Genomic DNA, 15,898 nt, shown 5'->3' on the forward strand with positions numbered 1-15,898 from the left:
TTATTTCTTTATATCTTTAACAGAGAAAATCTTCCTCACTGCAAGTTCTCCAAATAACTGATGAAGTAGGAATACAGCTTGATATTTTAGAGTCCCTATTTATTTTAGTGTGGGAGGGAGAAGACAGATTGTTTTACTAATATCTGATTGCCAATCTTTATATTCTTAAAGATTATAAGACCATATAAGAATTTTAGATTCTAAAATATTACTACCTAAAGATAACATAATAAAGATCAATAATCTTAATGAATTTTTAAGTCTTACTTTATTTAATGGATTAAAATGTTTCCTGGTTATGTCCTGAATTTATAAAAATGTACTTCTTTAAAAATTGTAATAAAAAAATTTTATTCTAACGTATCCACAAAAAATTTTAATTTCCATAAATAGGTATATGTTTGTAAATGATGACTCTCTAAAGAAATATTCAAGTGTTTATATATATATTTTTCCCTACAGATTGACCCAACATTAGCAAAGCATCGAGAACAGTTGGTCATTGAGGTTGGTCGAAAACTAGACAAAGCTCGGATGATTCGTTTTGAAGAGCGAACTGGGTATTTTTCCTCAACTGATTTGGGTAGAACCGCCAGCCACTACTATATTAAATACAACACCATTGAGGTATTATACTGAGTGTAACAAATACAATAATGTGTTTGTTCTTAGATGTAAATACTTTCTAGACTTCAGAATATAGTATTAATGGAAAATAATAAAAGCAACTAATAGAACAAAGTGCATTTAACTTCCATGAATTCAATAACATGCTGAATAAACACAAGAGAAAAATAAGACTTTAAATAATTAAGGACCCTTTGCCATCCGTTCAGTGAGTATATCCTAAGCAGTAGGCACACCCAAGCCTAAAATATTGAGCATGTGGGGGAGACCTATGGAATGAACGCCTGACTGAGTTTAAGCAGGAGGTGATGGCTTAATGATATCAGTGAATAAAAGTTGAAAAATTAATTGCAAATTATTGAGAAACACTGGCTAAAGAAGAGTTTGAAAAACTACTGCAATTACCAGGTCAACCAAGCTGTACTATTTGGGCAATTTAAGAGGTTTCAAGGATAATTTAGACTACAGTGTAGCCTTGCTTATTGCCTTTTAATGTAATCTTGGGTAAGATAGGATGCCAGTATAATATTTACATTTTAAGGAGTATATGCATGTCTTTATGTGTGTGTTTACATGCATGTATATGTACCTACATATGTTAATATATGGGAAAACATAACAGGGATTACCTGTGAGGAGAGTCTTCAATTCAAAGACCAAGATGGGTTAAAGCACATTTTTACTCTCCTTTTTATAGAGAAAGTGTTTGATTTTTTTTTTCTTATATTCATTTTTGGGGTACCTAAATATGTTTTTAAAATGAAAAAGTAATAGAAATCACTAACGTGAAATTTCTTCAGAAATATGAAAACCTAAGCCAATATGAAATCTAAGTTTTGTACTTATTTAAATAACACATGCTTATACATTTAACAGGTTTCAGAAAACACCTTTGTGTGCATACTAGCTTTTCCTCATCTTTGCCAAAATAAATCTTGCATTTGTATAGCACTTTAGGTTTCTTCTTTTAACATGTATCATCTCACAACTGTGATCTGGTCTTCCTCAATCCAAAACATTGCCCCTACCTCTCTACTGCTTCTATCACCTGCTCACATGCTCACTTGCACTCCTTTTGTCCACTAAGTAACCTTCCTCATTTTCCCACTGGGTAGTATGTTACTGCCAAACTCTATCTTAGGCCTGTTTGCAGCTCTTTCAAGAACTGTAGACTTTCTTCAGCTTTGTCTTTATTCTGTGTGGTCTTTCACTGATTTTTTTTTCTTCCCAGTTTCCTGAATTTGTATATGCCCTCACTAGTAATATTATGAGGCCTTCACCAGAATTTTCAGGTTGCATAATTTTAGTTATTCCTCTCTGAATTTTATATATGTTCAGCTTAAAGTTGGTGAATGGTACAGATTTCCATATGCCCATGCTGAAAATGAGCCAAGACCAGACTCTTATGCTGAACATTTTTTTTAGATATCTATTGTAGGTTTTAATAACTGATTTTATTGGTCTTTTTGCTTCTAAAGGTCTTCTCCAGCTAATTATGTTTTAGGAAATTTTTAAGTCTTTGCTAAACTTGATGATGTTTAAAGCAATGGTAAAGAATAGGATACCACAGACATAATAACTCTGCATTGTCTAGGGTTCAAATATTCCTTAAGAATGTATGATTTTATAGTCACTTTTTAGTTGAAACCATTTTACTGGATCTTCTATTTTAATCAAATATAACACTTACTTTGGTAGACCTTCAATGAATTCTTTGATGCTCACAAAACAGAAAGTGATATTTTTGCTATAGTCTCCAAAGCTGAAGAATTTGATCAAATCAAGGTAAGTAAGATTATTTGAAGCTTGAATCAAATGCATTTGGCTTATATACATTCATTCATTTATAAAAGCTTATAATTAATTGTTATTCCTGTTACACTATAAGCTGTGTGGCACTTCGCATTTAGAGTACCAGCAATGTTCTTCCATTTATCAACAGTGTCCACTATCCTAGATTATGCTATTATGTCATTCCTGACATTATTCTTTGCTCTCTACTGCAAATCAAATATAATTTAAGTAGGTTTGCAATAATGAAACTAGCAGAGAATATAGTATGTAGATTTTGGTTTATTTGCAATATAATGTTCACTGAAGAAAATATAAAGGACATGCATGATTCAAACTTAGATATGAGTATTTCTGTACCCGTATTATAATTTAATCTTATTAACAGTGAAAACTTTAATACTGTGAATCATAGTACTTCACAGCTTTAAGCTATGAATGTGTTATACCATATAAAAATATATGACTGTAATGAATGCATTTGAAGATAATTCAAGTTTGCCCTAATCCATTTGGGCAGAGGTTTTACTCTGGTCAAATAAAATATGAAATCTCATCAACTGAAGGATGGTGAGGTCAGAAGATTTAATTTTTGTGGCATATCAAATTTTTATATGTCAATGGCAACTTTAATATTGGTGATGAATAATAAAATGTAATTGTATCAGCCTCAAGATAGTTTCTTATTGTATTTTATTAGCTACCTGTGAAAAATTACTATTATATTAATGTACAAAAGAAAAATGTTGAAAAATGAAAGCCTTAAAAAAACATGCAATGTGATTTAGTTTAAATATGAATGAAAAATTTCAATAAATCAGCCCAAATAATCTTATAAAAACATTGATTCTTCCAGGTCAGAGAAGAGGAAATAGAGGAGCTAGATGCCTTATTAAACAATTTCTGTGAACTCGCAGCTCCTGGAGGTGTAGAGAACAGTTACGGGAAAATAAACATCCTACTTCAAACTTACATCAGCCGAGGAGAGATGGACAGTTTCTCCCTTATATCAGATTCTGCATATGTGGCACAGGTAAGAATATTACTCCCTTCCTGTTTTCTCTTCCTTGTTTACTTTTAGAAACTCAAGATATTAATTCATGCTATACTGTGAATGTATTGCATTGTGACATGCCACCAATTACAGTTTTATTGCAGAACTGGTTCTGTATCTTTTATGCCCTCTGTGCTGTTAGATCAGAAATGGAGGTGGGATTTGGTGGTTGGTTTGGTTCTTTTAGATGTTGCTGTTGTTTTCATTTTAGAGTTTAAAGATATCAACACTTGGTTTTTCCTGCTTTACACAATAAAGTTCACTTCTTTTACTTAGAAAGGGCAATAATACAAGAATATTTCAAGCAGAGTAAAAGATTGTGGAACCTTTATAACTAACCCCAAATGTTAGAAATATAAACAAAATTTTTACCATTAAATAAGGCTTAATAGCAATACCTCACACCATATTTTCAGTCTGATAAGTCTGTGATAAAAAAAGTAATCTTTCTTCCCTACCAATGATACTTAAAAATTGAGAACTGAAAGAAAATTATTCCCTAAATTACAGCTCATTAAATGTATGTTTTTTTTAAAATACTGTAGTATAAAATGTTGTAGTATTTATGTTTTTATATTCAAGCCCTCGTGTGAAGTAAAGCAGGTTATTTTTTGCAGTATTTGCCTTTCAAATGAGGCTTCCCTTCTAGACATGTTTAAAAAAAATACTTTTTACTTATCAAGAATGCGTTTTTCAAGAGAGAGAGGCAAACCATGAAACAGACTCTTAACTATGGAGAACAAACTGATGGTTACCAGAGGGGAAGTGGGTGAGGGGATGGGTGAAATAGGTGATGGGGGTTAAGGAGTGCACCTGTTGTGATGAGCACCGGCTGATGTATGGAAGTGTTGAATCACTAAATTGTACACATGAAACTAATATAACACTATATGTTAACTATACTGTAATTAAAAAGAAAAATAAAAAAGCATCCCTTTTTCATCATTTTTCATTGAGTAGTGCCTCCTCTAAGTTAAAGAGAAATAAAAACTTAATCTTATTTTAAGTATAGAAACTATTCTGCTATGTATCTTATGTTGGTAATTTTGTTCAAAGACTTTATATAGAAAAAGTATGTTTGTGTTAAATAAATGAACAGCCATGAATATTCAGAAGTGCTTTGAAATAACTGTAAACGTGAAATATTTGCAAACATGAACCAAGATATATTGGTAAACAATTTGAATGAATTCAGTAATTTAATCAAAGTAACCAAGGAACCAGGTAATGATTTCATATGCTGTATAAACCAAATATGGATGTGGTGAAAAAAAATTTTGTTTGCGTATCTTGGAACCATGTATTTCCTGCCATAGAAAATTTATATATAATTTATAATCTCTAAACCCTGTGACTTCTGTAGGAACCATTGTTTCTAACTTATTTTATCTGTTTTTCTGAAAAAATGATATTGTCATTTTACATTTTCTAATGATTTTATATTGAAATAGTTAATGACTTAAATAAAAGTTAAAGCTTTTCTGGGTTCTGGATGAATAATCTGGCCACATTTCTGTTTGATTCAAGATTATGAAGGTATTATCAAAGACTGACACACAAATTGCTTTACAGTATAAGACAGGATTTCTTCATGATTGGTTCCCAAAAAGTCAGTCTCAAAAAATTAAGGTTATAATCAAAGCATCCTGGTTTTTCTTAAATAGCTATTGTGGGTCTATCATCCTTGAATGCATTAGATAAATTATTGTTGAGTTTATATTTTAAATGTAAGCCACCAACAGTTCCACAACCCTCTCAGCTCTATAAAATAGTCATCCCTTCTATATTTCTAAAACTTGATTCTCTCAACCCCTGAGATAACTCCTTAGCTCAAATAGTCTATGATTTTATAAAGAAGCCTCTATTTAGCTTCTCTAAACTGCGTATGTTAGAGATTTTGATCATTATTCTCCATTTATATCATTCCAGATTAAAATGCCTGCCTGTATCTCACATGGGATTTCTCCTTCCATTTCTTTTAGCTTCTAGGGAACAACTGTAGGTTCTGACATAGAAAAATAACATACTTCCAAACACAGTTGGGAAAATTAGCCTAGTATCTTCTTACAAGAGCAGCTAAGAATGATGCCGGAAGAAGACCTATTTGGTAGATATAGTAATCAAAATGTTCATGGGGCGCCTGGGTGGCTCAGTCGTTAAGCATCTGCCTTCGGCTCAGGCTGTGATCCCAGGGTCCTGGGATCGAGCCCCGCATTGGGCTCCCTGCTCGGCGGGAAGCCTGCTTCTCCCTCTCCCACTCCCCCTGCTTGTGTTCCCTCTGTTGCTGTGTCTCTCTCTGTCAAAAAAATGAATAAAATCTTTTAAAAAAAAATGTTCATTTTATCATTCTCTGGGCCTAATAAGAGTCATCCTATAATTTTTATTGGGTATCAGAACTGTCCTCATACTTCTAAATACCATTTTTTTTTTTTTTAAAGATTTTATTTATTTATTTGAGAGAGAGAGAATGAGAGAGAGCGAGTACATGAGAGGGGGGAGGGTCAGAGGGAGAAGCAGACTCCCTGCCGAGCAGGGAGCCCGATGCGGGACTCGATCCAGGGACTCCAGGATCATGACCTGAGCCGAAGGCAGTCGCTTAACCAACTGAGCCACCCAGGCGCCCTTAAATACCATTTTTGTTCTTAAATTTCTAATACTGTAAAAAAAGTAGTCAAATTTGTCAAGAGACAAATACATATTTTATATAAAATGGAAAACCAAAGCCCTTAACTCTTATGATCATTTTTGCCTTGTAATTTCAAGCCAGATCACCTATTTGCTACTTAAAATCTTCACTCTTTTTCATCTCTTTTTTATGATTTTGACCAGATTTTAACATTCTTCATTTTTAAATATAGATGTCGTTCAAGATTGTGAGGTATCTCCCAAGTTCATGACTTTAAAAACAATCGTCAGTAAAATAACCTGCAAAGTTAGTGATAGAGGGAAGGAGGCAAAACAAACGGAAACTAACTGTAGAGATGTTAAAAGGGCTTCAATCCTTGTAACTTTCTATATGTCTATTAATGAAGTTTTCCTGACCACCAAATTTAGAACCTTGGAGTTAAATTGGACTTGTTTAGACCTGGCTTTGATTAGATACTCTGACACCAACTATCTGTGTGATCTTGGTCAAATTATTAACCTCACCAAGCTCTGTTATCTTCATGTATAAAATCATAATATCAAGACCAATTGAATGCAGTTGCCATAAACATTAAAGGAGATAGCATACAGATTAAATGAGATAATAAAGCAGTTAAGGTGTTGCTTGGTTTGTAGGGAAGCATTAATACAGGTAGCTGAACTCATCAGGATTTCCTTTATCACCCTTCTCACACTAATTTTTCTGTCTGACTGGATCCCAAAGTCCTCTTTATTTCTCTAAGTAGACTTTTAATCATTCCACTATATACCCAAGGGTATCCTCAGCTGTATCTTATATTCTAGATGGCCTCAACAGCCTTTTAAGTCTTATGCATACCTTTTATCTCTTCCTCCTTCATTCCTGGTTAGGGGGCATAGGGTGGAGCCTCCTAAGAACCTGGATATGAGACTACCATCTGAGATTTAACAAGATAACATCCACTTATGAAAGATGTGATTATTCTTATATAGAAATAATAAAGGTAATTAGGGTTATATGAGAATGGATTTTGCCCACAATTAAAGGCTGCAACTTGGCATGCTTCTTTTAAAACTGAGTGTGAATGACAAATCTGACAAATTTAAAGTACAGTGTACCTAACCACCAACCCCCTTTTTATTCTTCAGAATGCAGCTAGAATTGTCCGTGCTCTTTTTGAAATTGCTCTGAGGAAACGTTGGCCTGCCATGACCTACAGACTCCTGAATCTTAGTAAAGTCATTGACAAGAGGCTTTGGGGTTGGGCTAGCCCTTTGAGACAGTTTTCAGTCTTACCACCACACATTCTAACAAGATTAGAAGAAAAAAATCTTACTGTGGATAAGCTGAGAGACATGAGGAAAGATGAAATAGGTAAGAAGGAAGCAAAAATGTTTTAATGTATTGTTCTGTACAAATAAAATATTTTATTAGATATAAAAGAAAACTATTGTGTATTTTCATATTACTCAAGATAAACTTTTTTACCATTTTAAATCCAGTTGGTATCAGTATGTAAATAGCATTTGTTCTGCTTTTATCAAACGATGTTAAAAAATTATTCCTACATACATTTCTATGTACCTTAACATTTTATTGGACAAACTTACAATGTATTGATTACTTAATATTTCAGATTCAGAATAGGGATGACATTATACATGAAGGGAGTCAGGCTGAAGAGAAGTAAGGGGGAGGACTACTGCTGACAAAAGGTCCAATGATGGAAAGAGAGGCTGAGATAGTTATTTCACTTGTATAGTAAGACTACTTTAAGACAGAATGGTAGAAAGTATCAATAAAAATAGAGAGAAATTGAGGATATTAACTAGAGAAATTAAGATTACTTACATTGGGGTAACATATGTAAATATTTTATCAAAATAAGGAAAACCATTTTAGTTTCAAATTCTGGTGAATATAGAACATTTTGATTTGTTCATAAACGTACTTTAAAAAATTGTATTACAAAGAACCAAGATATATAAGAAATATTGATACTATTAAATATTATCTATTTCCACTTAATTGCTTGGACTCAAGTAGGAAGATGTTTATAGTCAGTCACATCTGTTTGTGACCCCCTCCCCACCCTGGCATTCCCATACATAACTATTTCAAAATCTAATCATATATGAAAATAGGTATAAGTGGGTAAGTTTGTGCTACGTTAACCATATTTTATATTTTAGCTTTATTTTTTTCTGGAAATGAGTTTGGATGGGTGATTTGTGTTTGATTACTAAAGCATTTCCCATCATGGTTATAGAGTTGAGAAATAGACTTGGTGTAAATTAATGGCTATTTTCACAAAATACTAAATTTTTTAATGTGTCATGAGCTAACTAGCAGAAAAGTGGAACTGTTTATAGTAGTTTAAATACTGTCAAGTCTCAGTAATTTTAAGAACCCTATTAATAGCTGAAGAAACCTTGATACTGGTTTTCAGAGCTATGAATTGCTAATTCAAGTTAACTATTACAAAATATTCAAACATGCCAGGTCAAGAATGTCAACTATTCTACATAGCAAATCATAAAACAAGCAATAAAACCACCTTCTCTGAAATCCCATTTACAAGTCAGATTATGTTGCTTTTTTTCTGTCTGAACACATTTCTTCTGTGTGATGTTTTCCTTACAGGTCACATGCTGCATCATGTGAATATTGGACTCAAGGTCAAACAATGTGTTCATCAGATTCCTTCTGTTACAATGGAAGCATCCATTCAGCCCATCACACGGACTGTCCTCCGAGTGACGCTTAGCATCTGTCCTGATTTTACTTGGAATGATCAGGTAAAAGTAGAAAATATCTATATCAATGGTAAGCAAAAATGTCTGCACTGCAGGTTCAACTATACCTCCTTACATCTGTCCTTAAGGCATATAGAAAACTCTAAAAAGAATACATATTGAAGATTCATTTAAAGCATTGTAGTAATATTTACTATCATCCTCAGGAAAAACATGCTATAATATATTAATATGGCAACCAGTGAGACCTCTTCAGAACCTTTTAGGTACCTGAAAGTTCAACATTGAACAATAGTTTAGTGGATTCACTTACATAAAGACTGTGTAATTCTGTCTTCTTTAATTTTCTGTTATCTTCATTTTTGCCAGCTCTACTTACTCTGTCATTTTATCCTACTAAAAAGTCAAGATTCTTTGTGCTAAAAGAGCCCTTTTAAAATCCTAATATTTCTGGGCGCCTGGGTGGCTCAGTCGTTAAGCGTCTGCCTTCGGCTCAGGTCATGATCCCAGGGTCCTGGGATCCAGTCCCATATTGAGCTCCCTGCTCGGCAGGAAGCCTGCTTCTCCCTCTCCCACTCCCCCTGCTTGTGGCTTTCTCTCTCTCTCTGTCAAATAAATAAATAAAATCTTAAAAAAATAAAATAAAATAAAATCCTAATATTTCTCAAGCTATCAATCTTCTCTTCTCTTTACCATTAGATGTGTAGAAAGAGTATTCTGTATTTTCTCCTGGTCATCAGTTTCTTTCCTGCTGAGACTACTTTCTCGGTGATCACCAAAACCTAACTGGTTGCCATAATAAATGACTTTTTCTCAGTTATTTTCTTTACTTCTCTGAACATTCAGCACTATACATTGTCCTTCTTGCAAATGTCCTTCCTTGGCACCCATCACATTTCTGTTTCTGTTTTTACCCTTTCTATTCTTCTTTCTAAATCTTAGGTGTTATGGTAACTATGTTTATAGTTAGTCACATCAATTTGTGACACCCTCCCCACCATGGTATTCCCATACATAACTATTTCAGAATCTAATCATTTATGAAAATATGTACAAGTGGTGTTGAGTTTGATAAGTTCTTTATAGAGACCTATACCTCTGAAACAAATAATACATTACATGTAAAAAAAAAAAAAAGAAGAAGAAGATAGTAGGAAGGGAAAAATGAAGGGGGGAAAATCGGAGGGGGAGACAAACCATGAGAGACTATGGACTCTGAGAAACAAACTGAGGGTTCTGGAGGGGAGGGGTGTGGGAGGATGGGTTAGCCTGGTGATGGGTATTAAAGAGGGCACATATTGAATGGAACACTGGGTGTTATATGCAAACAATGAATCATGGAACACTACATCAAAAACCAATGATGTATGGTGATTAACATAACGTAATAAAATAAAATAAAAAAAAATATGTACAAGTGGTTCACCATATTTTATATTTTAGCTTTATTTTTTCATATATCATATATATGAAATCTTATATATGTATTTAATGTACACACACACACACACGAGAAGATCTACTCTGGATCCTCTTATTCTGTCAGCATTTTTTAAGGTCTATCTTTGCAACAGTTACTGTACAAAGACTACAGTAGAGAGTGATTGTAGATACAAAAGCAAGTAACTCTCAATCCTTTCTTTCAAGAAGCCAGTGGAGGAAAACGAGGAAATCCGTAATTGTAGTAGCAATGCCTACTTTACATGGTTATTGTAAGGTTCTGATTAAGTATAAGTAAATATCTTCTACACTACCTGACATTATTAGTATATCTTTTTTTTTTTTAAAAAAAGATTTTATTTATTTATTTGACAGAGAGAGAGATAGCGAGAGCAGGAACACAAGCAGGGGGAGTGGGAGAGCGAGAAGCAGGCTTCCTGCTGAGCAGGGAGCCCGATGTGGGACTCGATCCCAGGACCCTGGGATCATGACCTGAGCCGAAGGCAGACGCTTAACGACTGAGCCACCCAGGCACCCAGGAATAGAAAACCTGACTTATTTCAAAGTGACTTAGGCAAAAAAATATATTATCTTCCACAGTAAAAGGTCCACTGATAGAATAGGCCCCAAAGGTGATTAAGTCTATTTAATGCTATCATTTAGAGCCCATCTTTTTGCTGTCCTGACACTCTTGGCTACTTTCCAGATGTTTTCTGTGCTTCCTTGTTCACATTTAACAGGAAAAGGTGAACACACCCCTACTTCATCAACCCAGAGCATGAACCATAAGACCTTTCCCTTAGTCTAATTGGGCCAGCATTGGGCATGTGCCTATCCCTTACCAAAAGCTGTTTGTTATAAGGAGGATACTGTAAACTGATTGGCTTGGGCTAATCAAAATCATCCTGAGAGGGCACCTGGGTGGCTCAGTTGGTTAAGCGACTGCCTTCGGCTCAGGTCATGATCCTGGAGTCCCGGGATTGAGTCCCGCATCGGGCTCCCTGCTCAGCAGGGAGTCTGCTTCTCCCTCTCCCGCTCCCCCCTCTTGTGCTCTCTCTCTCTCAAATAAATAAATAAAATCTTAAAAAAAAAAAAAAAAAAAAAAAAATCGTCCTGAGAGATGAGGTCACCTTCTCCTGAGTCACATAAGAGAGAGATGAACACTGTACAAGACTGGGCTTTGTTAGAAAAAAAAGAGGGAGAATGAGTACACAAAATACGGCATATCTATCTATCCAGTGGAATATTATTTGTCAGTGAAAAAGAATGAAGTATTGTTACATGATGCAACGTGAATGAACCTTGAAAACATGGTAAATGAAAGAAGCCAGTCACAGAAGACCACATATGATATGATTCTGTTTATATGAAATGTCCAATATAGGCAAATATTTATAGAGAGAAAGTAGATTGTGGTTGTCAAGCTTGGAGGTTGGGACAATGGGGGAAGATAAGTAGTGACTTGCAGATGGGTGCAAGGTTTCTTTTTGGGAGTAATTCTAAAATTAGATTATGGAGATGGTTGTAAAAGCTTTGTAGAAACCATTGAACTGTGTATACTTTAAGTGAGTAAACTTTTTTATGTAAATTATGTATCAATAAAGCTGTTAAAAAGAGATAGAATAGGTGCTGGATTTGCAAACAATATCCCTTACTTGAGTTAAAATATACTTAGTATTAGAATATTATTTTTCTTCTAGGTCCATGGGACAGTAGGAGAACCTTGGTGGATTTGGGTAGAAGATCCTACAAATGATCATATTTATCATTCAGAGTATTTTCTAGTTCTGAAAAAACAGGTAAACATGGGTGTGTCCTTATTATGTTGCTATCATAGAAGAAAATATAAGCTAAATAATTTCTGTTTGTACCTATTTCTCTATAATTTCATAGTACCCTTAAAGCTTTATTTTTTTTAATGTTTCTTTTTGGTTTCAAAGGTAACAGGAATTGCATTTTATTGTATTCATATATTCAATGTGATCTTGGTTTGAGAAATTGAATTGTAATCTTTATCGTGGTTTAAGGCATGACTTCCAGAGGAGTGAAATATGTCAAATGGATGGGATAAATAATGTAATGGATAAATAAGATTAAATAAATAAAAATTAATAACTTTAGATGTTACAAAAAAATACTACAGAGTATTGACTCACATTGTGAAAAGGGCATTTTTTAAAATTTTCCATGAATCCCAAAAGAAAGACTCAATCTGATGCTAGCATATCTTTAACTGTGATGCTTCATCCATGATTTCTCTTTTTATCAAAGAGAAAGCAAGCTTCAGGCTGGGAACCCTGGGCAGACAGCAGTAGAATTTCACAGCAGTGTTTCTTTTCATAATTACCTTCTATTTATGCTAAGTTCTGTTACTCCACTTAACGTAGTAGTAAAATTTAAAGAAAAATATTAAGTAAATAATTTGGTAAAAATCATGAAGTTAAGTAATTTAATGAATGAAATTTGGGAAATTCTGATAATGAGTCAAACTGATAATCTGTTAGTACATGATGATATACATAAATAATATAAATTGAATATAAATTTAACTTTCTATAATATCAGGTATCCTCAGAAGGGAACCATGTATAAATTTCTGAAGTGCCTAAATATCTCAACTATTTAGAAACCCAAGATATTTTCTTATGTTTAGTACCTGTTGGTGTAGATAGCATTTTCTTAACAGTAGACTAAGAAGGCCTTTATGATATCAGAATATTCATATTCACTTGAGACTTTATTTCACATTAGGTCATTAGTAAAGAAGCTCAACTTCTGGTATTTACAATCCCTATTTTTGAGCCTTTGCCTTCCCAGTACTACATCCGAGCAGTGTCTGATAGATGGTTAGGAGCTGAGGCTGTATGTATTATCAACTTTCAACATCTGATTCTACCAGAGAGACATCCTCCCCATACAGGTAACATATTGAATAGTAACTTGAATCATTGATATTGTTTTCATTAAGGTTGCAAGTGTTTATGCTTTAACGTTGTCTAAATCTGAATCAGAATTGAACTCATTTAGTCAATATAGTTTGAAAAGAGACTTTCCAAAATCAAATCTATGTATACATTTGGTAGAGCTTAATGGTGGGCCTTAATTTTGTTTGAGTTCCAAAAACATTAAGCCTAATTCAATTCCCATAGCTCTAACGAGGTAGAGACTCACTACTTCTGTATTATTATGCCTTCATCTCTATTTTTTTTAAAAGATTTTATTTATTTATTTGAGAGAGAGATTGAGAGAACGAGTGGGAGGAGGGGCAGAGGGAGTAGCAGACTCCCTGCAGAGCAGGGAGCCCGATGTGGGACTCGATCCCAGGACCCTGGAATCATGACCTGAGCCAAAGGCAGACACTTAACTGACTGAGCCATCCAGGCGCCCGCCTTCATCTCTATTTTATAAACAATCATTACAATGTCTCCATATCTCCTTCACTTTCCATTGCAAGTATTATTTGTCATTTAATCTGTGCTCTTTGGGAAACTTTTGAGGTATCCTTTTTGTTTGCATTTATTGCTATTAAACTTATTTCTAGTGTGTTAAATGAATTAAAGTGAATTGTAGGTTCTTTTTCTTCCATATAGTATGCTTCTACACCAAAAGAAAAAAAAGCTAATATTAAGGAGTCAGGTTATGATATCACTGCAGAATGGATTCACTATACCTCAAGTCATTCATCCTACAAACAAGATGTACCCTTTTTTTTTTTTTAAAGATTTTATTTATTTATTCATGAGAGACCGAGAGACAGAGAGAGAGGCAGAGGGAGAAGCAGGCTCCTAAGGAGCAGGGAGCCCAATGTGGGACTCAATCCTAGAACCCTAGGATCAAGACCTGAGCCGAAGGCAGACGCTTAACCATCTGAGCCACCCAGGCGCCCAAGATGTACCCTTTATATTAGTTCTCTTCCCCCACACTAATGTGATAAAAGGGAATATGGTAATCTGCAATATCATGTAACAGTTTTTCATTGTCAAAACTAATAAAAATCCATTTTAGATTTTTGTAACATGAGGAATTATCTTTATATTTTGATTTATTAAAGAAGGAGAATTTCATGAATAAATGTTTATATTGGTACTTTTAAGTGCCCTATATTCTATGTTAAAAATATCTTTAGATTAAGCTATTAATTTAGTGTATTAAGTATATTTCTTGTTGAGAATTCATAATTGATGATTAATGATTTCAAGAGGCCCTTAATTTAGAGAAAAATAAAGGTGATTTTTTTCATATAATTCCTCTGAAGACAAACTATTTTCAAAATAAAAATATTATTCCTTACTCCTTTTAATGAATACATTTTTTAACAGTCCTTTGGGAAATGAAAGCAGGCATTAATGTGATTTTAATCTTTGCCATTTTTTGTCAAATGTGTACCTTATTTATTACCTTAGCATATCTTAAAGAGAAATACTTTAGACTACTGCTTAAAACCACTTTGATATCTTGACAGAACTAAAAAGTTTGTCAACATAGAGAAATAATGAGATTGCAGTGTCTCCTGATATACTCATTGAAGAGGACCTTTCTGTTTTTCTTCCATCAAATATGCCTATATATGATATCTAGACTCTCAAAATATGTAAAAATGTTTGATGCTTTAATTTTAAAATATATGCTACCATCATCACTACTAGATCTCTTTGAGTGCAGTACTTGATTTTAACATGCATTAACATTGTATTTTAATGCTCATTTAATCACTTCTCTGTTGAGTGGCCAAGCACATATCACCCTATTTATAGAATTAGTTGACTGCTGACTACACTTTAAAAAGCAGTAAATGCACCACTGTAACATCTCAGTTGATATTAAAAATGCATGATACAACCTCAGTGATTCCCAGTTCTATTTGGCTGAGCGTGGGTAAGGGTGTGTGTTTATGTGGGTGTGTGTAGGCACCCCGTTGAGCCTGAGTCAAACAAGAAAATTCTTCACATTTCACAGAAGTGAATCATCATAATTTAATATTGTCAGCATATACCAAAATGTTTATTTTTTAGTTCCTATTAAGAATATGTGTATGCTTTGATTAGCATTGCATGTTAAGACTTCCTTCCCTCTTGATTTTTAGTGCTTCAGAAAATTTAGGAGATTATAATCTGCTATAGAAAACTTATGCAGTCAGCTCTCAATTACCTATGTAATAGAGTAGAGCTGTGGGGCTAAGATAATATTTTAAAAATAGCTTTTTATCTTTAAGTACAATTTTTGAGAATTCTCTACACTTTCCATTTTGAAACTGTACTATGAAGATCTCACACAGATATAGACCACCATGTCCCCTTACAGATTTTTTTTTTCTTCCTTATTCTAACTTCAGATGGGTAGAATTATCCTCCATGAAAGAATCCTGAGAGTAAAGTTAGTTGCCTTCCAGTTTTCTAACTGATACTTTTCTGGGTTATGGGAAAATACAGTGTCTGTCAAGTTCAGGAGTATATAACTTCATTTCTCTAAATAATTTTAACTGTCTAATCTCCTAGACCTCTAGTTTATATAATGAGATACAACTAAATTTGTTTCTTTCAATGTTTTCTCAGTGCAGTTCTTTTTTACCCATACATTCTCTGATTTGAAACTCCCACCTAAGTT

General features: G+C 33.8%; 1 protein-coding gene across 1 annotated transcript in view; it reads left to right on the top strand.

The window, feature by feature from the left end:
- The window catches only part of ASCC3 (activating signal cointegrator 1 complex subunit 3), a 366,263-nt gene that overhangs the window by 221,759 nt on the left and 128,606 nt on the right, over positions 1-15,898 (top strand). Inside the window, exons 18-24 of the mRNA XM_032408161.1 lie at positions 463-627; positions 2,326-2,412; positions 3,275-3,451; positions 7,247-7,472; positions 8,742-8,896; positions 11,995-12,093; positions 13,046-13,214. Coding sequence (XP_032264052.1) covers positions 463-627; positions 2,326-2,412; positions 3,275-3,451; positions 7,247-7,472; positions 8,742-8,896; positions 11,995-12,093; positions 13,046-13,214 — 1,078 coding nt within the window. The remainder of the gene's footprint in view (positions 1-462; positions 628-2,325; positions 2,413-3,274; positions 3,452-7,246; positions 7,473-8,741; positions 8,897-11,994; positions 12,094-13,045; positions 13,215-15,898) is intronic.

The sequence above is a fragment of the Phoca vitulina genome, unplaced genomic scaffold, assembly GCF_004348235.1.
Source record: "Phoca vitulina isolate PV1807 unplaced genomic scaffold, GSC_HSeal_1.0 scaffold9, whole genome shotgun sequence".
In the NCBI taxonomy this organism is placed as follows: Eukaryota; Metazoa; Chordata; class Mammalia; order Carnivora; family Phocidae; genus Phoca; species Phoca vitulina.